Source organism: Mugil cephalus, chromosome 3 (genome assembly GCF_022458985.1).
Source record: "Mugil cephalus isolate CIBA_MC_2020 chromosome 3, CIBA_Mcephalus_1.1, whole genome shotgun sequence".
In the NCBI taxonomy this organism is placed as follows: domain Eukaryota; kingdom Metazoa; phylum Chordata; class Actinopteri; order Mugiliformes; family Mugilidae; genus Mugil; species Mugil cephalus.
Window position 1 is genome coordinate 16,307,700 of NC_061772.1, and position 22,815 is coordinate 16,330,514.

General features: G+C 43.5%; 2 protein-coding genes across 8 annotated transcripts in view; one reads left to right on the top strand and one right to left on the bottom strand.

Annotated features, from left to right (window-relative positions):
* LOC125005146 (transcription initiation factor TFIID subunit 4-like) overlaps positions 1–6,000 on the top strand; it is an 87,572-nt gene extending 81,572 nt beyond the window's left edge. For all 5 annotated transcript variants that reach the window (XM_047580194.1, XM_047580195.1, XM_047580197.1 and 2 more), the window contains one exon: positions 1–6,000. In XM_047580194.1, coding sequence (XP_047436150.1) covers positions 1–174 — 174 coding nt within the window. In that variant the 3' untranslated portion in view covers positions 175–6,000.
* Positions 2,885–22,815, bottom strand: part of LOC125005148 (BTB/POZ domain-containing protein kctd15) — a 26,141-nt gene continuing 6,210 nt past the window's right edge. For all 3 annotated transcript variants that reach the window (XM_047580204.1, XM_047580203.1, XM_047580202.1), the window contains exons 3-5: positions 19,059–19,203; positions 14,507–14,812; positions 2,885–6,403 (exon numbers count right to left, since the gene is read on the bottom strand). In XM_047580204.1, coding sequence (XP_047436160.1) covers positions 6,245–6,403; positions 14,507–14,812; positions 19,059–19,203 — 610 coding nt within the window. In that variant the 3' untranslated portion in view covers positions 2,885–6,244. The remainder of the gene's footprint in view (positions 6,404–14,506; positions 14,813–19,058; positions 19,204–22,815) is intronic.

Here is a 22,815-nt window from a genome sequence, read left to right on the forward strand (position 1 = left end):
GTTTCCAGCGGCGCGGCGGGCTCCCCGGCCAGCTCCTCTGCCCCGTCCACCTCATCACGCCAGTACACACGGCAGCGCATCACTCGCGTCAACCTCAGGGACTTAATCTTCTACATGGAGCAGGAGAGAGAGACCGCCCACTCGCTCCTCCTTTACCGTGCCCTGCTCAAGTAGCCTCTGCTCCGCTCAGCGCCCACCTCAGCCTCCTCCTCCTCCTCCTCCTCCTTCCCAGCCACGTGCCTTCAGATCAGGTCTAATATTTCAGCTCTGTGTCTCCATATGTACTGTAGTGCTGTTCGATGTAGCTTTTAATAACACTTTTAAGAAAGAGAGGGACAGAGACAGAGAGAAAAATACAAAAATAAAACTGTTGTCAGCGTCTTCTCCGTTTAGCTTCACGGTGTGTAGTTAGATCGTTTAATTTAAGGGCCATATCATATTCTCTTTATGTTGGATTTGCTTGAGGAACTTTGTGTTAATGTCACAGAGAACTTGTTCCACGTATACTGGGTAGCAGTTTATTTGATATTGTCGGCAGAAACTTTTAATGAACCACCTAAAATTAAGTAACAGAGTAATACTCATACCTCGACACAGTCTACAATATTCTCCATAAGCTATTTGTTGAACACAGTTCAATGAATGTAGTCTAGCTGAACTTAATAAATGAGATTCTACAGATTTCATTCAGATTCCAAATAACAGCATCACGTTTCATTTCCTTGCCGTATGTGTAAATAGTTCTTTTGGAATTATTTTACAGCATGTATATTTTTGTCACATGTAAGCTTTGTAAGAAGAGGAATACTCCATGTGTCAGTACTATGAAACCCGATGTTTTGTAAAACCACGTGCTATGAAAGAGTCAAATTTAGACAGGCTTTTCTGTAAAGTGTTGTTACGAGGCAGCCTGCGCCTGTCCCTTCAGCAAAGGTCATTTAATAAAACCACAGTCCGCGCTGTGTGTCACCACTTTTCGATTGGTCACCCTCGTAGAGTGAGTCAGTATTTTTTTTATTTTTTATTTTTTTTTTAGAGCACACATAATGTGAACCTTGTTTTTATGAGTAGTTGTGTGCATTTTGTGTCCTGCAGTATCATGCCCACATATCGCTGTACGAAGGTAAGTTTTGGTGACCTTGTAGGTCGGTCGGTTCCTTGATCTTTCACTGTCCTTGTCCTTTCTGCGTCATGATCATTGTTCAAGGAAAAAAAAAATACTACGTTTCAACTCATTGTCAAGGAGCCCCGCCACCTCCACCACCACCACCCACACTTTGATAATGACTGAGTAAATCAATGAAGCATTTTATTAATAGAGATGAAATATCACAGCAGTTCTATGATTCCAGCCTAAAACTGATTTCTATATATTATTTTTTATATTTTTTCTTCTGTCTTTGTATTACTGATTGAACGACGGGATAGAACAGCTGCTTTTACAATGTCGTTTTGCATTTTCGCCTTCGAATTTTTTTTTTCTAATCCTTCCTGTAACATCGTCCATTTTTGTTTCGTTTCGTTTTTTTTCTATTTAACTAAATATCTTGGCCTCTATGCAGCTTTTCTCGTCATATTGAAACTTATTTAAATATGGGTGACATTTTAAAACTATCGTTGTGCATTGTATATTTTGACAGCACTTTTTTTAATATCTATTTTACCTGACAACTGAAAGCTGTCACTGTATTATAGCAAAGAAATTACTCTTTTAAGTATAAACGGTATTACCAGTTTCTGTCAAAAGACGCTTATTTTTAACAATTAATATATTTCTTTTTCTTGTTTTTCTTTCCTTTTTTTTTTTTTTTGGCTTTTATGCTTAACAAGTTTTGGTAGACTTTATCTCCAAAAAATACCATGTTTCAAAAACAAGCACAACAATACCTTTCTGTGGGTTTTCTGTGGTTCCCGGTGGTTTCACAGGAAGACATTTCTACTACTACTACTACTAGTACTACTACCACTACTACTACTACAGCTTTTTAGCCAAAATGTTATGACAATATTCCTGATGTGAAACAGACGGGGAAATAACATTTCAATGTAAGGATGATTTGTAAATATTGTTTACAAGACTATGTGTTTATTAGAACCACGTTATTTTTGGTAAACTCTTGTACATATCTTGGAAATTTCTTGTTTGTGTGGAAAAAAAACAATACTTATGTATTTGTACCTATTTTGTAAAGGAATAAATGAGCTGTTTACTAAACTAAACATAATGTATATTTTTCAGTTCTTTCCCTTCAGCGTGTACGTGGAGAAATGACAATTCTGAAATGACTTAATAGCTAAGCAGCGTACCCTCCTCCCCGTTCCTAAAAGTGAAAAGCAAGCTATATTGTGTTTTTCCAAGACATTTTTTTTTTTTTTTTTTTTTTTTTTTTTACCGAAGTCATCTGCTAATTCAGTCTGCTTCATTTCCATTTCTAACACTGCACATGCTAAGTACAAACTGAGTCAAGCGCTGCTGCTCAACTATGAAAAGTCCCCCTAGGTTTCTGCTGCTAATTAAGCAGAAGCATTTTTGAAAAGACCAAACCGTTTAACTCAGTGCGAAATATTGGGGTTTAGGAGCGTATTGGTTTCTCGGCCTATGCCTTGGTCCCTCTGGAGCTCCAGACTGCTGATCTGGATTCAGCCCTGAAGACGACCTCCCCCCTCCTTTGCGAAGAACGAACGGGGGGGCGCGCACATGCTTCCGTACAGTAGGCTGGTGAGATTTATCCTGTTTCGTCGGTTCAGTTGGAGGACACAGAGTTCACTGTCCTTCGTGCAATATGTTGCATAATGGTTTTAGCTGGCATCGTTTACAGTAAACCCTCTTCATCTCTTCTCTTCGTATGGAACATCATGAGAGCAGTAAGACACAGGCCAGACATACAGTACATCCTTTTATTATCGCAAATATGCAAGAAAAGTCAAATGGAGACACTGTAAATGAACACATGCCCTTTAATACCACAGTCTAATTGTTTTAAACACTTTAAATAATATACATTTGCACCTTATTATACCCTTTGAAATGTTTTAATCCATATGTACACAATGTAATGCTTTGAATTCTTTTCATTCTTTTTGTGAAGAGGACTTAGAAGTCTCTTAAAAACTTGAGGGTCCCATAAAACCCAGAGTCCTTGATAATTCAATTTACAATAACTGTACAACTGACCCGCCTCAGAAGTGGAGTGATTGCCACGTGGACTGCCTCGACACACTGACCAGTACTTTCGACTGGAAAGGGTGACATGTGCGAGCGTGTCAGTGAAGTTTCCAGTCCCGTCAAGTCGGTCGAGCTCTGTGGTTGACCTGCCATCTACGCATGTGCTGAGTCAAAAAGGGGGCTTCCCTGGTTTGGTTATTGCGATGAGAGAGACCCACCCATGCCGGCATCTTTTGTTCCTTTTCCTTGCTTTATTTCCATATTGGAAGTAATGTGGTTGAAAGCCCATTATATGATGGTTTTAAAAATAGGCCTTCTCTCCTTCCTCCCTGAAAACGAAAGTTATTTTTGTGGGTTTTGTAGGTGTGGTTCCAATCATTCGCACACCTCTTTCTCAAGAAATAACCTAATGACACTTAATGCCAGGTGGTATTAAGTTACAAAGGCGTTGGGATCAGGAGAGGAATCCAGTCATCTTGGCTGCACAGTACACCATGTTCTGAATATTCTTGTATTTTGACTCATCAGTTTGTTTGGTTTGTTGTGGTGTGGTCCGCTGAGTTACGGCGTAGGAGGGCATTTTGAAAATGAGGCACAGGGGATGACACAGCAGCAGGGGGTGCAACCCCGGTTTCTACTGGCACCGCTGAGCTGCGAGGCCTTCAGGGAGGCGGAGGGGGGTGAGAACCGCTGTGAAGAGTCCAACATGCCTCGGCACATGAAAGGCCTGGTTGACCATTCCCTTTGAGGCGAGTGGATGCAAAGGCGCAGGCCACTGGCAGGTCAGAACAAAGATGGACTTGATTGTGATAAAGACCCTCGGGGAAGACTGCACTAGACGCGGGGCTACACTTACACCAAGCCCATCTTTATCCATCTCATTGGCCTTGTTTAATCAGCGGCATCCAGACACACGGTCAGAACAGCTACCACCCATTTTTAATGGACAACTAAAAACAATCGGTTTAACTCAAACAACTGGCAGCACCCACAAAGATCAGAATGCACTTTTCTTTTCTCTCCGTCTTTTGGAATGTTAGAAACAGCATCTGTAAGTAACACACAAATACAAAGCATGAAAACTTGGCCTTTCTTGTTTCTGGCTTTGATGGAGAAATGTTGAGAATAAGACCAAAAGAATGAGAGCAGGATAGAGTAAATGCCGCCCACTCGCCTCTTTGTGAATAACATGCCGACGTTGGGAGTACAGTTCACTTTGGGTTCTGCCATACATCCATGTGAAGAACCACTGAAATAATCTTGGCTTAGAAGTGACAATATTGAAACAGAGACTTTGTCTTTCAAACTCGGTCTGAAGGTACCCGGAGCTATCCTCAACCAAACTGTCAAGACTGGAGGCCTGCAGGATCAAATGTTGGTACCCTTCATACAGTTTTGAATAATGCATTGCGTCTTCTTTTTCTATAAACTGCAAAAAGAACATCTTTATATTTGTACAATCAACAAAATAGGCACCTTGTCTACTTTGGTACCTAGAGTGTTTGTTCTATTTTCTTTTCTTTTCTTCTTTTTTTTTTTGTTCATGTGTTGTAATGTCACAGTCTGCTAAAACATGAGAAGATGAACAGCATGACTTGGCACTGCTCACTGGGTTCAAACAAGTGTTTTTTGGGAACAGGGCAGGGCAGCTCAGGAGGAAATGTTTAAGTGCAAAAAAACATTAAGCATTTAAAGTACATCTCTTGCTGATCATGAGACATACTGGTAAACGTCAGCTTTCCCCATTGGTCCTCACGTCCCTAACATTCTAACTCAAAAAAAACAAAAAAAAAAAACAACTGCATTATACTTAGAGCATGTGCAATTTTCGATTCCGGCGTTTCAAATTTACAGACGCTCTTAAACTTGTGCTAAATACGAACAAATGTTTTGTGCTCGTGCGAGAGAATCCGACCAGAGACCCGGGATATGTTTTAGAGCTAATAAGCAGAAATTCTAGAGCACTGTTTTATGTGTGCTACACATTTGACTATAAACAATGTTGAAACATCCAGGTTTTCTTCCATTCCTGTTTGAACAATGGGACTTTTTCCGGCTCTGAATGCATTGCCAGTCAGATCGCTTTAGCCACATAGCCCGCAGACATCTTAGTTTCTGCAGCTACTGCCAAGAAATGCTCCCTCACAAGCTCTCAAAGCCTAATGAATACAAGTTCATACATCCTTCATATTGGAGAAAGGAAAAAAAAAGAGACATTAAAAATAATCCTATTAATAATAATTGTTTACACCATGTCATGATAAGAACAGCAAAAAGGAGCAAGAAGAACATACTTTAGAAACAACAATGAAAAACTGTAATAAACAATCAGTTTGGCAAACGATAGTGTGTTCAGAGACGCTCGACATCTGCGGTCAGGCCTGTGGGTCATGGGCTCTTGAGGATTAGGGCCTTTTTGGGGGGGACTCACAAAATCAGACTGTGTCCTCTTCTTGTCATCCTTAAAAAAATTCTTGTTTACCAAAGTGTCATTGTCCCACAGCAGGCTTCTCTTGGTCAGTCAGATAAGTTACGGGCCTCACACAGAAACAGAACTGGATGATACACCGCTGAGAGGGTGGTAAAGGGATGGGGAGGGGGGCGTATGTTGAAGCTGAACGGTGGAGTCGATTGGGGTTGAAAGAGAGGGCGGTGGTGTCCCTCCAAAAGGTTCGGGCCACGTATTTTTTATTTTTTTTTTTTCATAAGAGAGTAAAGGAAAAAAATCAACCAGTCGCTGTGCTAAATTAGTGAGCTGCCGTAGCGTTCATTTGTCATCGTTGTTGTTTTCATCACGGTCCCAGATTCTTTGGGCGTTTTTTTTTTTTTTTTTTAACATAATCAAAAACTTTTGTTGCTGATGCTTTTTTCCTTTGTTTGGTACTACATTCCCCTTAGAGTTCTGCAGAGCGAGGTTAACAAGCCTCTGCTAATACTTAGGTATGTTGTGGGGTGGCTGTCGTCCTGTTAGGGCACGGAGGGGGACGGGGGGTGAGAGGGGGACGAGTGGACTGTGTGGGGTGGTGTGAGGAGATGGAAGGAGGCAGGGGTGTTGGCTGTCCCTCTTCCTTGAGTGCTCTAGTCCAGGGGCTCCTGTTTTATCCTGATGGGCGTGTTGATGGAGAGGCTCCGTCGGTCCTCGCGACACAACACGTACTCGCTGAACTGGGACGAGTCCACGCCGCCTCCGCATGACGCCGCCACGCTGAAGCCTTTCTGGAAGAGACGCTCAAGAACCTGCAGACGGAAAGAGAAGGCGTTGATAGGAGGGATGAGGCATTTCACAGGTAGACACCGGCGCCACTCTTTTGTCTGCACGTTAAACGTGAAGCTGCTGCCAGAGGCTGGCTAACCCAGCATAGCATAAAGCCTGGAAACGAGAGGGAACAACTGGTTTGGCTCTTTTGCTTTTTCTTTTTTTTTTTTAGGAAGAACTGAATTTGCCTCCCGTCACCTCTCGCTGCTTGACCTTTAAATGTGGTTTAACCACTTTACACACAAAGCGTAAAAAAGAACAAATCCCTGTTTTACTAAAAAATTTGGCAAATGCTGTAGTTGGCACACAACCCATCTGAAACACTGGCTCTACGCTTTTGTTCTGTGTGCAAATCAAACAAACCTAATAAGATGCATATTAGTGAGAAAGTTAGCCAGTAGCTGGCTGTAGCTTCATATTTTGACACGAGGCAGGTATCGATCCCTTAAATCTGCTCTCAGGTTTTTCTTTTTTGGCTTAATAAATCATTAATTTTCCCCATAAACATAATGATGACCTATAGTAACGTTCAGCGAGATCTCATTACCAGAGATATGAAGAGTGTGATGCATTTACCCATGAGCAACACACACTATATATAAGTAAATCTTGACAATAACATTTTGGTATCCATCCATCCCAACACAGATCTTCATCAGTCACAACATGCACCATGTGTCATTAACCCTCCCCCTCCTCCAATCACGCAGCGATGGAATAAAACCAGAGGGCACTCCAACATCACACCACCTCTGCAATATTCATGCCGCTTGTGCTTGGCTACTGAACTGAGGGCAGGAGCTCAAAGGGATGAGGAGAGTGGAGTTAGAGTGAGGTGTGTTAAGGGGGCCCGAGTGGAGCTCAGCGTGGTGATTACTGGAGCTCCTAATTTGAGTAATGAGGCTGGGGTGAGAGGAGAAGTGAGGTCCGTGAGCGAAAGAAAGAGCGACGTGAGGGGAATGATGAGAGGAGAGTTATGGGTGATCCGTGTGAGGACACGGCGTTGGAGCTGCGAGGAAAGAACGGGGGAGACGAGGAAGCAAGTCAGTCCTCTGGTCTGGGCATTGAAACGCACACCGGCACAAGCAGAGACACGTGAACTCTAACATCACTTTTCTCGCCTCATCTGCTGTAATCCACGTGGGATGTTGTTTTTTTTTGTTGTGGTTGTTTTTTTTTTTTTTGGAGGGGGTATATATCTAAATCCCAGTGAGACGAGGGCTGTGTATTTACTTATTCCAGCTTCCTTTTAATGGAGCGTGCAGTGCGTGGAAATGAAAGGTCTCGCCAAAGGCTAACCCTTAATGCCAGATACACAGCCAGAGACGTTCACACAAAATGGAACGGTTTCTTCAGAAGCACATATACGGATAGACCCACGCAGCCACGTAAACACTTGTGGCCAAGGGTGACCTCTGCTATTACAGGAGACTATCAGACGACTAAAGGGTTGTTAGGCCATGAAGTCAAAGGTCTACAGCCTCCCCCGACTGGGGACTGGCGCTGCATAAGAAGAGCAGACACACGTAAACGATACAAATTCACAAATGCTAAATGTAATAAATGCACACAAACTTGTTGAACAGCCCTACAATCCCCCACGCACCAATCCATTTCCTGATTGCAACTAACATGTGCGCTGACATGCTGCTTGTAAGCAGAAAGGACCACTTGGAAACGTTTCCCCCTCCCCCACTTTCGTCCTCTGGCCATACGACGACGACAAACTCTGTAATTTGTGAGACAGAAGGGGAGGCAGACAGCTGATGGTGAGGATGGCTAATTAAGAGACCTGCCCAAGCATCAAACACTCCCAAATCCATGACAGACGACGGAGGAGCCTAGCGATTATGGAAATGATATTACATAGCCTTCTTTGATCATTGCATCACATTGCATTTTTCCCCATCATCTCTTAACGCATGTGGGACTCTGTCATGTTCAGCAATGAATTTGGTCACAGAGGAGTATGGCCTGATCAATAAAGATAGTCTGAAAACACTTTTATCATTAATGCTAGGCAGCACAAAGACTTAAGGATATTATTATAGATAGCTGTAACTGACTCAAGGATACTGTAAAACGCCATGAGAAAAATGTCACGTTCAGTTTGACATAATGAATTAGTGCCATGGGGGAATAAACAGTTCCCTGAATAATTAAGACGTATCCTTGCAAAAGGTTTCAATGTCCACAGGACAATGTCCTGGAATCTGTCACAGGGGACAACAGAAAGTAACACATCCTCTTAAAAAGCTAAAACATGTCTGGTTGCTCACTTCAGCAAAGCACACTTGTGACTGCAGGCTTTCAGGTCCCATCTCACGTTCAACTGTTTCATGTGAGGAATCCGATTGGACCTGACAAAGTCCCATTTAAACTGTAATAATGTCCACAAAATAGAATTATAGCCAATCAGCAGCGTTGTTCCTTTTAACGTCCACCGCTTTGGACTTAAAGGACTGACACAACTAAAACAAAGTAAACCGCCATTTTTTTTTAGAGCAGTCGAATTACATTGCGATAGTTCAGAGGCAAACCAAAGTTTCTTAGCTGTGCCCTGAACTTCAGCATTATTTCCGTCTCCTGCTGCCCGTGTGATTGCAGCTGAACAAAAGCCTTCCGACACTTTTCATCCCTGGTGATCCTCGCGCATTTGAAACACAATTAAACCATTCTCAAAGTTGCAGTGTCGACCTGACTGCAGAGGGATCTTCTTTTCAAACACCCCAACGCCGTTCAGCATTTAACCATCTCACTGAGCTGCCACTCAATCTGGGGTCGCCATGGGGATGTGTATGTGTGTGTGTGATGGGGGGGGGGGGTATCAGCCCCACTACTCTAACCTCCCCGCATGGTAGCAAAGATGGCGAAGCAGAAATCAAAGGCAACGAGTCTCAGGGCTGGAAACCGGAGCACAATGCAATATTGATGGCCACCAGAGTGCACAGACACACCAGCAACACCTCTCAGATGGAGCACTTACGGCTCATGGCACAGGGCTCAGAGCTGATTGACACGTTTGACACACACACGCACACAGTCGCACGTGATGGGCTGCACACACAGGGGGTCGCCTTTGTTTAACTATGCACAGTCTTTAAGGAGCGACGACTGCAATCCCTGCATCGCGTCCTCTGCTTGTTGCAAGCATCTGGCATAAAACGGCTGTGAAGCTCCAACTCTTTCTAATTCTCCGAGCCATCTGCCAGCTTCTTTAGGAGTCTCGAGTGGCGAAAAAACACTCAGACGGAATTCGAAACTTGCAGCAAATGATCGCGTGGCTGTGATTGAGCTCCCCGCTACAAAAGGACACTTTAAAACCGTCTTCGGGCACCATGAGTCACGGACACTTTTAGTTCAGGTGATCCTTGTGGGGATGCAACGCTTAACCCTGGCAGAGTAAATACACACCGCACTGCAACGCGGAACAGAGGTGTTCTGGGTCAAGCCTCAAAGGGTCTGAGAGTAAATCAGACTAAACTGAACAGTCTTGAGCACATGAGGATCTCACACCAAATGAATCATTCAGTAACCTTTTCTTACTCATTTCTGGCCAGTAGTTTCTGCCTTGTGATGGCGCAACACAACTATGAGAATTTCCTCATGTACTGCGCTAAAGTAAAAAATTTAAGATTTAACATTTTATACTCTTATAAAACTACGATAACGTGTGATTCATAGATATGTAGCTTAAACTAGCTTTCAGTGAATAAAACAGATAATACTGGTTATCTATATAACAATCAAATATAAGACGCTGTTCAACATTTTGTGCGCTTTTACTTTCTATATTTCACAAGCTCATTTAGTTGTAAATACATCTTTCCCTTCTGAATAGAGTTTTTCGTATATGAACATATATTCACGTTGTAGCATTTACCCTTCTTTACACATTATTTGTGTGAAGGGTAACTGATTTACGTTTACACATGTTAAACAGCTCAAATGTGACGGGACGAAGGATGTTTAATGAAAAATATTTAAAACTGTGCGAGTGCACGCACTCTTTTCTGCTTCAATTCTGAATTTGCATTATCTGAAAAAAAAACATTATTTTCTCTGTCTAAGTATGTCACTATTTAGGCTGAGTCCGTTTTGGAAAGATCAACTCCAAAATACCTAAACAGACTCTTTCCAACAATCACATTTTTTGAATAGATATTTCTGAAGCTGTCGGCAGGCGGAACTGTCCCGTTTTTATCCCGTCCACGCTGCAGATTAATGAGCTTCCTGTTGAGCCTGGTGTTGAGCTCTACCCAAAGAGCCACACGGGGAATTGCGGGGACCCCAAACCACAGCGGTCTTAACGTCTTACTCTGCCACTCAGGCTGCTGAGGAGCCTGGTTGAGGTGTTTGTGTGGCCTTGTCTGCTCTGATGAGCTGTGCTTTCTCTCAGCCGGCGCACGATTGATGGAGTGGCAGTGTGACATGTAAGAGAGTGTTGCGACGTGTTGCGTTCCCCCGCCCGGGCAACAGAGGGACAGGGGGCCCTTCTCTACGACTGCCTCCGCTGTCACGTTGATGAAGGACGGATTGGCTCTGGCCTGATCTGAGTGCTTCATCATGGTGATGTATGGAGCGGCGGGCCCAGCTCCAGCTCTGGGACGCATGTGTGTGCGTGTGTGTGTGTGTGTATACACCTCTGCGCGGCTCTTTGGCTAAATGTTTTCCCTCCGTTTAATGCCTGTGTTGCTCTCTGTTCCTCTCAGCTGGATCTACATCACAGCGCAGGTGGTTCGCATTATTCCCAAAATTCCATTCATGACTTCATGGAGAATCATTCGCCAAGGTGGAGTTGTTTATTTTCATTCTCTTACATTTGAATACACAAGATAAAGAGAGCTAAAGAACGGACTAAGAATACAATAAACATTATATTGTTTCACTTTTCCTTCCAGTGTATTCTCTGCTGCAAGAAGTTAGCATTGTTACATTTCTAACTATAAACAGGATGATATAATATTGTTTGACTCTGAAGTACCTCCAATTGTATCGACCTCAGGGATGTTACTTTATCTTAAAGCAAATGAAAACTGAATCACAAACTAGGTAGCTGCACTTAATGTGCAGTAAAGTATAAAGAAATCTGATGTTATCACACTGTGACCAAAGTATCACAAGGTCCAGCAGTTTCCAGCCCAGGGCAAGACAGCAAGAGCACCTTAGCTTCAATGAAATCTACATGGAGCTGACATATAATAAACTGAAAACAGCACACGTTTGAAATGTGTTCAAATATCCATCTTGTTCCTTTTTGTCAAAACCCCATCCAGCGATACAGTAAATATATTTCAAACAAGCCCTGTCAACACCCTGCCCCCACCTCCCCCCCTCTCCCCTAGTCTGTCTCTCTGTGGGGCAGGGCGTGGTGCCGAATGCGTTCCCCAGGGTTGGGGTCCGGGCCTGAAATCAGATCAGAGGCTTATTGTCTGGCAGGTAAGACGAGGATTATTTTCCTAACCTTCTCATACCTTCACGCAACAATGAGACGGGACATAATGAGTAAGTTGTTTAGAAAAATCTCCCCTTACACCGAAAAACACCTCCATCTGCTTTTTGTGTCCTCATCTACATCGACTCAATGAGCCGGGCCCTTCCTTCCCCTGTGCGCGCATATGTGTGTGCACGTGCTTTTGATTATTTTTTCAACAGAATGCTGCGTATCTGTGTTTTAAAGGGGCCGTCGTGAGGGGGGGGCAGGGTGAGATAAAACAAAAAAAGGGACGCCGCCGCGCGACGCCGCCCTAACCGAGGGGCACCATACTGTGAGAAAAGAGGGAGCACTGCTCACAGGAAACCTTGAAGGTCCAGCTCCTCTTGCTGTTAGCGGTTTGTCTGAAAAGAGGATTTCAGCTCACCTCGCCTTGGGAGGAAACAGCCTAATAAAAACTAAACCATAAAGACTCTTTCAGATTGCATTAGTCAGACGTGCTCACATCCTGTAACCAGTCTCACTGGTAAACAGAGTGGGAAAATGTTGTGTTAGTTGATGCGGCCAATTAATTATATTGTAAGTCATTTAAAAATCTATAAAAGAAGTATAAACCGGTTTAGGCTGTTTGAGAAATTGTAAGTATGGTATTAAAAAATGCAATACGTGTATTTCAATTGCCTTGAGCGGTGTTATATTGGAGTCTTTTTAAAAAAAAGTAGCTGTGTCTTAAAAAGGAGTAAAGCGTAAATTATGCATATCATTTCCCCCCCCCCTTTCCATTCTTCTTCTTCATTTTTTCGCAAGAAAACATGGCCGCAGTCCACACGTGCTGTGTCGCGCTCCCTCCACTCTCCTCCCTGGAGGTGGTCTCTCGCGCTGGCGAGAAGGAGGTGGAGGTGTCAGAGTGCACAAGCCTGCCTGGGAGAGGCTCTCTCCGGGTGCTGCAGGGGTGAAGGCTCCTCTGTGTGCTGGTTTGTTCATGGCTGAGGGCACTCAAGTGTGTTATATCGAGCCTGTGGTGTGAGACTGTTATATTTCCCCCCGTTCTCCCTCTTCCAGGCCTTGCTGTGTACCGCAACTGTAAAACTAGTTTTCTGAAGTTGTCCTTAACATTTTACTACTTTACTCCAGACCATGATAGAGAACTTATTTGAAAATGATACTGTAAATCGAAAGTATCTGAGGCAATAAGAACACTGTATTAATTTGTTGCATCGGCTATGATTACAAAAAAGAATATGCTTATATGCCAGTAAACAACTTCACACACAGTATACACCTGTGCACTCCAGCTATTATCACAATTAGTGACAATAAGATGTTATTTCTGAGGCACAATGAAATATAAATGACCACAGATCAACCCGACTGCCTTGAAATGCGTTTTAGATTCCAGCTTTACTCATTGAAGAAAAGGTGAAACAAAAGCATCCAATTAAAGTACGGGCTGACACAGGAATGACAGTACGACAGCCTCCCGTCCTTCAGAAGATGCTACCGCGGTGATACACAGTGGCCAACAAAGCCCCGGCTGAACACTACAAATGCCAGCCGGGTGTTGAAACGTGTTTGAAAATCTTGATGGCTGGTGATGAAGTTGCTTGCTCAGCAGAAGCCCTCGCTGAATAAATAAATGTGAAAAACGGGTTTCTGCAGTCACGCTGCCCGTCTCGTAGCAAAGTTTGTTTGATTCTTTGTGGGACCTGCAGGCCTTGCTGCGTACCGCAACTGTAAATCTAACCCTAACCCTAACCCTAACCCATAAAACACCCACAGCGCCAAATTCAGTTCTAACAGATGCAACACTCTGCGTCTAGACAATATGTATATAGAGGGTTCCCCTGCATGGGAGCTAGACAAACAGATGAGCAACTAAAATAGAGATTTTTTTTAAAAAGTCATTAGTAAATTTTGTATTTTCTCAGTTCATCTAAAAGCTATTTGCAGTTTATCGTTTTGCATTTGGTCTCTTCTTACGGGCTTTGTTAGTGTGAAATTCATCGCCAAACCCTCAGACTTGCCCTGAGTTGAATCTTATCCTGATAATCTCAACACTCAGGACGACTCTGTTTGCCTTGAGCACAAGAAGCCCTTTCCACCTTAACTACAGAGAGAATGACGTTGTTCTCCCATATTCATGGAACCATGGCATGTGCTTCCCACAGCTAGAGACTGTTTATGGGCTCTATAAGTTAAATCCAGCAAATGTTCAAACTTGTGGTCTTAAAAAACGGAGCCTGCCACCTTTATTACAGTGTGGTTTCAGAAAGACTTTGGCTGAGCTCTAACTAAGAAAATTTAATGTAATGAAATACATTTCTTGAATACTCAATAGGCCTAAAATGGTATGAATTCCAAGTGTCCGTATTATTGAAATCACTGTTGTTGTTTTTTAAATACTGGCTGCTGCTGATATCATGAAGTTTAATCAAAGCTAAGCTAAAGAATTGACATTCAGTATAAATATGATTCAATATGATTTGAACAAAAAAGAAGAAGGAAAATGTTTGTTTCCCTTATTGTCTTTCAAGGCAGGAAGATTTTACATTTCTTCCTGCATAAGGAATGATAACCAAGCATGGAAGCCTTTCTAAGCACTCGCCGATCAAGCTGCAACAAACAAAGGTCAAGTGTTCTGGTGTGTTACCTGGACTGAGTTGAGCCTGCAGTAGCCATTGAGGGGGAAGCGGATGACGTGTGTTGGGTCCTGGTTCCAGCCAGCGTTGACTGAGTTACACATAACGTCTCCCGTCTCGGGGAAGATCTCTTCTATCAGGACCTTCTCCCCGCTCAGGGCGATCCTTTCGCCCAGGTCGGGTGTGACTCGGACCACAAGGCAGTCACAGGGCTGCGCCATCCGCCGCTGCTCGCGCTCCTGCTTCCAGCGCTCGAGCTCCTTGATCATTGGTGTCAGCTGGTAATAGCGTGCCTCCTCGTACAGCAGGTGGAAGTCCTGCACAGGCAGATGAACATGAAGATGAGAGGAATGAGTTTTCATGTGTGCCACAGTCCTCTTGGCTATACGTGTGACTAACACACTGTGACTTTCGCTACATTACATCCCATCACCAAGGTCATGGAGACGAAACCCTGCACATATATAGGGTTGTGCAACATTAAGATGATAGTAGTGGGTGTATTTGTGGAGGGATCCTTATGTCTTCCCCATAGCAACTAATGATAAAGTGTCCTTGGGAAAGACACTTATCTGGAATTACTTATCTGGTTGTATCTGCACTTTGACACTTCTACAATATGAAACACCAACTTTGTGGAATAGAGGTGATCAAGAAGACACTGTTTCTTTTGGCTATCCATTATATTACAGCAATGTAGCTGCTAATTAGTCTTTCGTCATGGTAAGGTAATCGGAATAAGAATCGGGCCCATACTCCTTACGTATCTGTCAAAACAAGACCTTTGTTTGTTCTTGTGAAATCTTATTTTTTCCACATAATACACCTTCAGGACATCAGTAATCAATAAACCAAGATCAGTGATGGCCTCTGACCAGCAGGACGACACTCTGGATAAACAAAGCACAACCGTGCTGCAGCTCTCCTCCACAGTAGCTCTTGGCAGAGTTAAGCTAGCCTTTAGCATGTTTTAGTCAGCTGACTCCAGAAAGACCGTCAGAAGGCTCCAGTGAAGTGGGATGGTGCATTCCTGTGTGCAGACAGTCTGCAGCAGATTGCCTGCCTCTCCCTCCCGGGCAGGGCTTGCTGGGGGCCATTTGCCCCTGCGCTCTTGCCTCTAATTTCCCAAAAGACCAGATGGCACCATCATTCACCGCTACCATAGAATATAAGGGGGGGGCGGAGGTTCGCTATTGGAGGCAGACGGGAGGTGAGGAAAAGATATGTGCAAGTGAACATGAGGACAGTCATCAGCCAAGGAGGTTTTTAATGTATTCCTCACATGGAGGGAGTTTTATGTTAATGAGGCTTGTGGCCTAATGTTAAGCTCCTATTAGAACAAGATTTAATTAGGTTAGACCTAAAAGCTGCAAATCTTTCTGCTAAACAATTAGTAATTAATAAATCTGTGTTCTGATTAGTGTTTCCCAGTGACAAAGAATGACAGCTTAATTTAATCGTTTATGAATCACTGACATTGTTTATTCTCACGTGATGCACATGTTCGCTACCTCCTGGCTACAGCTAATGTTAGTGCACGGGCACTGAATTTGCATTTGCATATTTAATAGATTTGGGGAGAGGCTGGCGCTCTCGGTACAGGACAAAGTAGAAACACTTTTGAAAAGTGAGACTATTTGTTTGGGTTGCGTAAACAACATATGTTTCATATAGTGTGCATCACTAGTCCTGATCTACAAAGAGTTCTCCCCTTTCCGTTCACTGCAGGGCACAAAAATGGAGCATGACAGCAACCAGCATATTCATTAACCCTGCTGCTTTTGTCAAACTCTTTAGCCTTAAAAGGCCTCCCTCACTGTTCCACCCTTCATCTAATCTGTGCCTTCATCTGAGGCATGTGAACGACACCCAAATACAACTCCATCTGGACGGGGAGCATTGACGCAACACATCTTAAGCTGGCGGTCTAATATTTAAGATTTGGGAATGTGAAAGAGGGGATGGCGGCCCTTTTCCCTCCTTCTTTTCTCTCTTTCTCCCTGTCTTTTTTTTCTGCTGGCCTTCTTGCTGCAGCTGACAAAACTCATACTGAGACGCTGCGCTTCAGGCAGCTCTCTGTATCAAAGTGTAGCTCCTCATCCTTCACAGGTCTGAAGCCATGGATGGATATGTTTTTAACAGGGGTCTGTCTGCGAGGCACTTTAGTCATCCTGAGCAGCGCAGAAAACAACAGAGTAATCCTAAGCGCTGAGGTGAGGATGAGAGGGAGACAGGGCCAACAGCTCCGTCCTGGCTGCTAAAGCTGCTGCTACTGCTGCCAGCTCTACGAGACAATTCATCCCCCAATCCTATGTCCAGACAGCCCGTTTGAGCTTCAAAATAATGATCCGACCTGATCGCCCACCGGCAAGGCAACATTTCAGGGAAGGACAGAGGGAGGCAGAGACACAGAAAGACAGGAAGTAGAAGCAAATGATGGAAAATGTCACTATGAGGGAATCGGAGGACTGATACAGACCCACGCGTTTTGGACAAAAAGTGATTAAAGCCACACAAGCAGCGGTTCACAGGTAGTTGATTAAACAAACCGCAGGAGAAAAATCCAGCCAGGTCTCATCTAATCCCGGCATTTGATGCACGGAACAGAAGGAATTGATTTAAAGTGCCATACTAAAGCCTGAATAATTCGACACAGAAACCTCTAACTCTCACCGGTTTATGCCCTCAATATGACTGAGCATTGCTTACACTCTCGTGATTAATTGTACTTTGAATAATGAGATGAAGGAGGATATTAATAGTGAATATTTTGTTCCACCGATGTAGGCTGAAAAATTTTCCTATTCTGCTCAGACTTTCACATTGATTTAGCAAAACACACAGCGCCGTGGCTGCCAGCAGCAGAACAGACCCAGCCCTGGGGCGACGGCAAGCCTGATTGTGTTCAGATAAGGACATGCTCAATTCTGCCTCGCACTATTTGCATTTTTTTTTTTTTTTTTCCCTCCCCGGCTTCACGCAAATTGAAAGGTATGCAGATCAACACAGGCTTATGCGAGGGGATCGTAATGAGTTGAAACAATGAAGTCCAATGCTTTCTCTTCAGCTGCGGTGCCTGATTGGACTGTCAAGACTTCACAGAAAGGTGGGGGAGGACCATGAATAAGAAGGGAAAAACTAATCGGTACTGAGTCAGACCATCATTTGCCAAAATATGCGAGGCTTTCATGTCATGTTCTGTTGTCTGAGGTTTGGCTCTTGTTCAGACTATCCGTGGGGCCCGGAGAGTTAGCCCCGGGCTTCGAATGGCTTGGTCTTGTTACCTTGTAGAGAATGATGAACAAGCACCAGCCCTGTGAAAAGGTCACGCAAGTTAAGGTGGAGTAGAAGCAAAGACTAGAATACACCTAGGAAGCAGGATCACTGAATAAAAACCTTGAGACGGATTGAGCTGTAGGCAGACTGTATAATCATTCTGACAAAGCCAAATATGGTCATGTGGGTACTTTTTATTTATTTTTTTTATATTAGAGTATGAAATGAGCGCGTTTGATGTGGAAGAGTCCATGTGTAGTGATGAACCCGCAAAGAATTGTCCCCCAACTTCCTCCAACTGTACAAGGCGTTTTAGTCTCTTTCAGCTTGTTTCTGATGTGTTATTCTAAGCTACTGTTTTGCTGCTGTCTGACGACTACCGTTACTGCTATCAGGCCAGAAACAAGCAGCAGACAGAGAACACAGATATTTTAGGTGAAATGTGGAAGACAACTGTCTCTTTGTCTTACACATTTTGCATCAACTTTATACACGTTGACCTCAGAAGCTGCACAAACAACAAGATTTTACATCATGCAAAACACTATTTGACATTGAACTGGGCAGCGTTCGCTTCGTCGCCATGAACTTGCGCTTCATTTAATATGGCACGATAGCAGACATAAATGTATGGTATATGTTTTCACAGATAATAGACTTATTCTATGCAGACGCTGACCCAGGAGCCAGATGTGCGCTGCCTCATTAATCTAATATGGGCCGAAGCAGATTCACTGGCTCACATGGAGTAAAGGCCATGTGCACAGACGCATGCATACATGCCTGATAGAGATCATATTTCCAAGAATTAGAAGTTTCTTTGTGCGTCGGCGCTGGTCGTCAGGACGCAGCTGAGCAGAGGGGCGTACAGGGTTATTCACCTAGGCTCACCTCTGCAGAAACTACTCTGAGAGAAAAAACAACAGCTCAGGGCTTTGGCACTCACATCACCAGGCCATGCTCCAGTTAGCCAGTTAGGATTTTACTTCTCTGCCGGTGTATGTACACCAGCTAAGTCATGTTTCTTTTTGTTCCTCTCCGTCGTTTCTTAATTACTGCTTATGCTCATGCTACACGTAATTATTGCGTTGAATGGGACGACGGTGAGTCGTCAATAGGGATTTTGAAAACGCAACCTTAGCTCTGTTGTGGCACTAGGCCTATTTTGAAAATATGCATGAGAGAACGGGTAAACATGAATTTTTACCAAATATGTCAGACAGATTAACATACAACTTGTGCTGCCCTTGTACACAGAGTGTGGTATGCCGTGGTGCAGATATGTACCTTGAAGTCATCTGGAAGGAGCAATTTGCTGGTCCTGAGGAAACTGAGAATGTAGCGGAATATCTCGCCGTCCCGATCTATGAAGTAGTGCTGCTTCAAGCTGTCCAACACGATGGGCTCGGTGCCATTGAACAGACGACTGATTCTGAAAATTGAAACACACACACACACACACGCACGCATGCACACAGGCAGCCGCACACACAAACACAAGCACATAATGGAATGAGCCAGCTTCCTTCAAATGCATGAAACAATTACCCTCCATTTATTTTTCAATTTTATTAGCACTAAGCTTGAAATGCATTAGCATCCCAGGTTGAAACAAGGGGCTTAAGGCACAGTTCCTCCATTCCAGACTTGTTTGAAGTGTCTCTTCTGCAGAGAGATTACAACAACACACACGCTTGCTGCTTGTACTTACAGAAATTAATGGCATGAATGTAGCATTACAGCTCTATTATTCCATCTGTCAGAGGGGCGGAAATGAAACAGAGGTAGGAAATGGCGAAGGGCCAAATATTAATGTGAGGAGAATATGCGGAAAAAGATGTTTTACTTTTACAGTTTGGCTTCCTTTTTGGTTTTGGAGGAATTTGGACAGGTGCACTACTACTGTATACCATGCAGTTTGTATTTAATGCACTTTGTAATGCTTTGCAATAATATCCTTCACACGCTGTATGTTGTTTATGTGAGACAGTCTTAGAACATAATTCTGTAGTAATAATGGCAGGTTCCTTTGCCAAATAGGACAAGAGGTAATCACCGTGTTTAATGCTATACGTTTCTGGGTTCCTACTTGAGCCATTAATGACTTGGACGCGATGCACAATCCTGATCTCAGTAAGTGGAACTGAACCACCGCTAAAAATGAAGTCCACATGTTGGACTTTAAAGGCATACATTTATTGTCAGGATCAATTTTTGTAAGAAAAACCTGGCCACATTCCGTTAACGTACGCTGCTTTTCAGTTTAGTTTCTCCTACATGAGCGTCAAATGCATTGGTTAGATGAACTGGATGCACACTAAGCTCGCAGGACATCCTGAGAGCATATTTGTTTCATACCTAAAGGTTTCATAATGTAGAAGAAAACTGCTTCTGAGATCCGGAAAATAACAGCATCTTAAATTATGAATAGTGTTTTCCTGTTAAGTATCACCATAATTAACTAAATCAGTAATTAGATGTATGAATTTAAGCTTTCGCCAAACATTGACGAGACGCTGGCGTAATAATAAGACACTTGTTGCTGCTTTGCGTCCCACGGTTAACCCCTTCCACTAGTGCGCCGCAAGATTAAGAGCTTAGTTGAAGTTGGCCACGGGGGCTCATCAAGGCAAAGAGTGGAAATTGCTGTTATCTTTAAACTTTCATCGCAGCATGTTGGCGCCGTGCCTCCAAGATACCCTCGGACAGATATTCATTTCCTTGCGTCTTTGTATGGTTTTCCTGCCGCTTACCTGCAGGTCCCTTTCTCGCTGGTCTAATAATCTCATCTAGGCACCTCCACTTTGTCTGTTTGTTCATTTCCGAATGCTAAACATCCCTCTTTAATAATTAAAAATAGTTTTCAGCTCGTGTGAAATAGGCTGCAAGTGTCCCATTTTGTGAAACTTTCCCGGGTCTCGATGAACTGAACGGCTACTAGTTCTGCAACAAAAACCTGCAGTGTAAATAAGCCGTGCACCTGATTTGCACAAGAAATCTCTTGCACATAACCTCCTCAAGATTTCCGCCGCACGTTTACAGAGCATTATCTTACAGAGAAACAGCTCTTGGCACGGCGGTGTGTTGCTGTTATTATCATCATTCTGGAGTAATCAGCGCTTTAATCACAGTAACTGCGTCTAGGTTGGCTGACAATGCTGTATGACACAGACAATCATAAAATCTATTTGCAAAGGCGCCGACCGGTGCTCACACCCACCGCCGCCTGAACGCTGGCATTGTCAAACTCTATTACGAGACACTGGAAGGGAGCTGTATTGGGAATGTCAATGAACAAACAGCGGGGCTGGCTCCGCTCGCACACTCATTTTTACTGGATTTACAATTACAACCTTCCACTTTGTAAAAGTGAGTGAGCTTGTGTTTCATGGATGGATAAGGAATCTCCTGACCCCGATGTGTCGGCTCAACACGCTGAAGCTATCAAGTCAAATCCGCCCTGTCTCTTTTCTTTGACTTGACTGTGTGAAGAAGCAAAGCAAAGATGGTTCTCCCTCCCTCTTTCCCCTCCTGCCATCTCCTTTCTCCTTTCTTTCTTTCTTTCTTTCTTTCTTTCTTTCTTTCTTTCTTTCTTTCTTTCTTTCTCTCTCTCTCTCTCTCTCTCTCCGTCTCCATCCTTCTCCCCTACTCGCTTTCTCTCTGGAAATCGATGCAAAATGCTTTATAAAAAACCAATACTCATCTCCCTGTTTTGCCTGAGGTGTTCCTTTCTCATATGGTCTTGCAATTCTTCCAGCTAGAATTTCACCATACCCCTGCAGGCTAACTCTGTTTTTCATCTCCACTTTTTTAAAAAGCAATTAAAATGCTGCCTGTTTTTCTTTTTCTTTCCCTCTCTTCCACTCCCTTCTACTCTCTCTCTCCCTTCTCTGTTGGTCTCCTCATTTTTCCCTTTGCTGTTAAATCCCTGAATGTGTGTGTGTGTGTGTGTGTATGTATGTGTGTGTGTGTGTATCTGTGTGTGTGTGTGTGTGGTGGGGGGGTTGTTTTTAACAGGTAGGTAGAGAGAGAAGGGGGTATGTTGGGGGGAGTGGGAGCTGTGGAGAGAAATTAAGAGACAAGACACACAAAAAAGCCAAAGACAAAGAAATTGATGAAGACAAAGCAGACAGATGTACGGGGAACTAGGCTGAGACAACCAAAGAAGGAAATGGAGAAATTAAAGAGACAGATGCAAAGAGAAAGGGTTAACAGAGCTACAAAACTTAGAAAAAGAGAAAGAGTCGAGGAGAAGAGGTGGTGGGTGTAGGAGGTTATCAAGGACAGAAACAGCTCCGGCCTCCCACCCAAACAAAGCCAAGTAGGTGGGATATATATTCGACCAGTGGCTGAGAGCTGCCAGAGACGTGTCCTCAAGAGGAGGGACGAGGACCCGGAGCCGGCCTCACTGAACAGATACTATCTGTAAACTCTAATGGACGCCTAATGAAGGTGAGACACCCGGCAGCTCCCTGGAGAAAAGTGAAACAAGCACACCTAGGCCTGCCTGCGAGACGGCAACTCCACCACATCCATGCAAACATCTTCACGCAATCTTGCAATGACTTCATCTGTTGTTAATAATCAGCGTTCATCAGCAGTTCATGAAAACATTTAATCTGATAAAGCTGCACAATGTGTTTCCGCACAGAGAGCAACAATTAAATCTCATCACTGCTTAACGTTAAGTGAGCATCTAATTCCGAACAGGCTCGTAGCTTCGCGTTAACGTCCTATAGACTGAAAAAGAGGCTTAAAATTGGAACAAAAAAAAAAAAGAATACAAATGAAGCTCTGTGAATAATTTCCTCTTTTAATTATGGTTCGTATTACAGCAAGAGCATGAGGTCAGTACAGACATAAGTGTCCCTGGACACAAAAGACTGGCCTTCAAAGAGAAAAATATCTAGTGCTCCTTTCAAAATAGTTTCCTTGTCTCTGGAACATTTCCCCTAATTTCCTCAGCTTCTGTTCAAGTGACTGCTGAGACTGTCCTCCTTGAGAGCTACACAGAGTGCACATCAATGTTTCATGACCCCTGTCC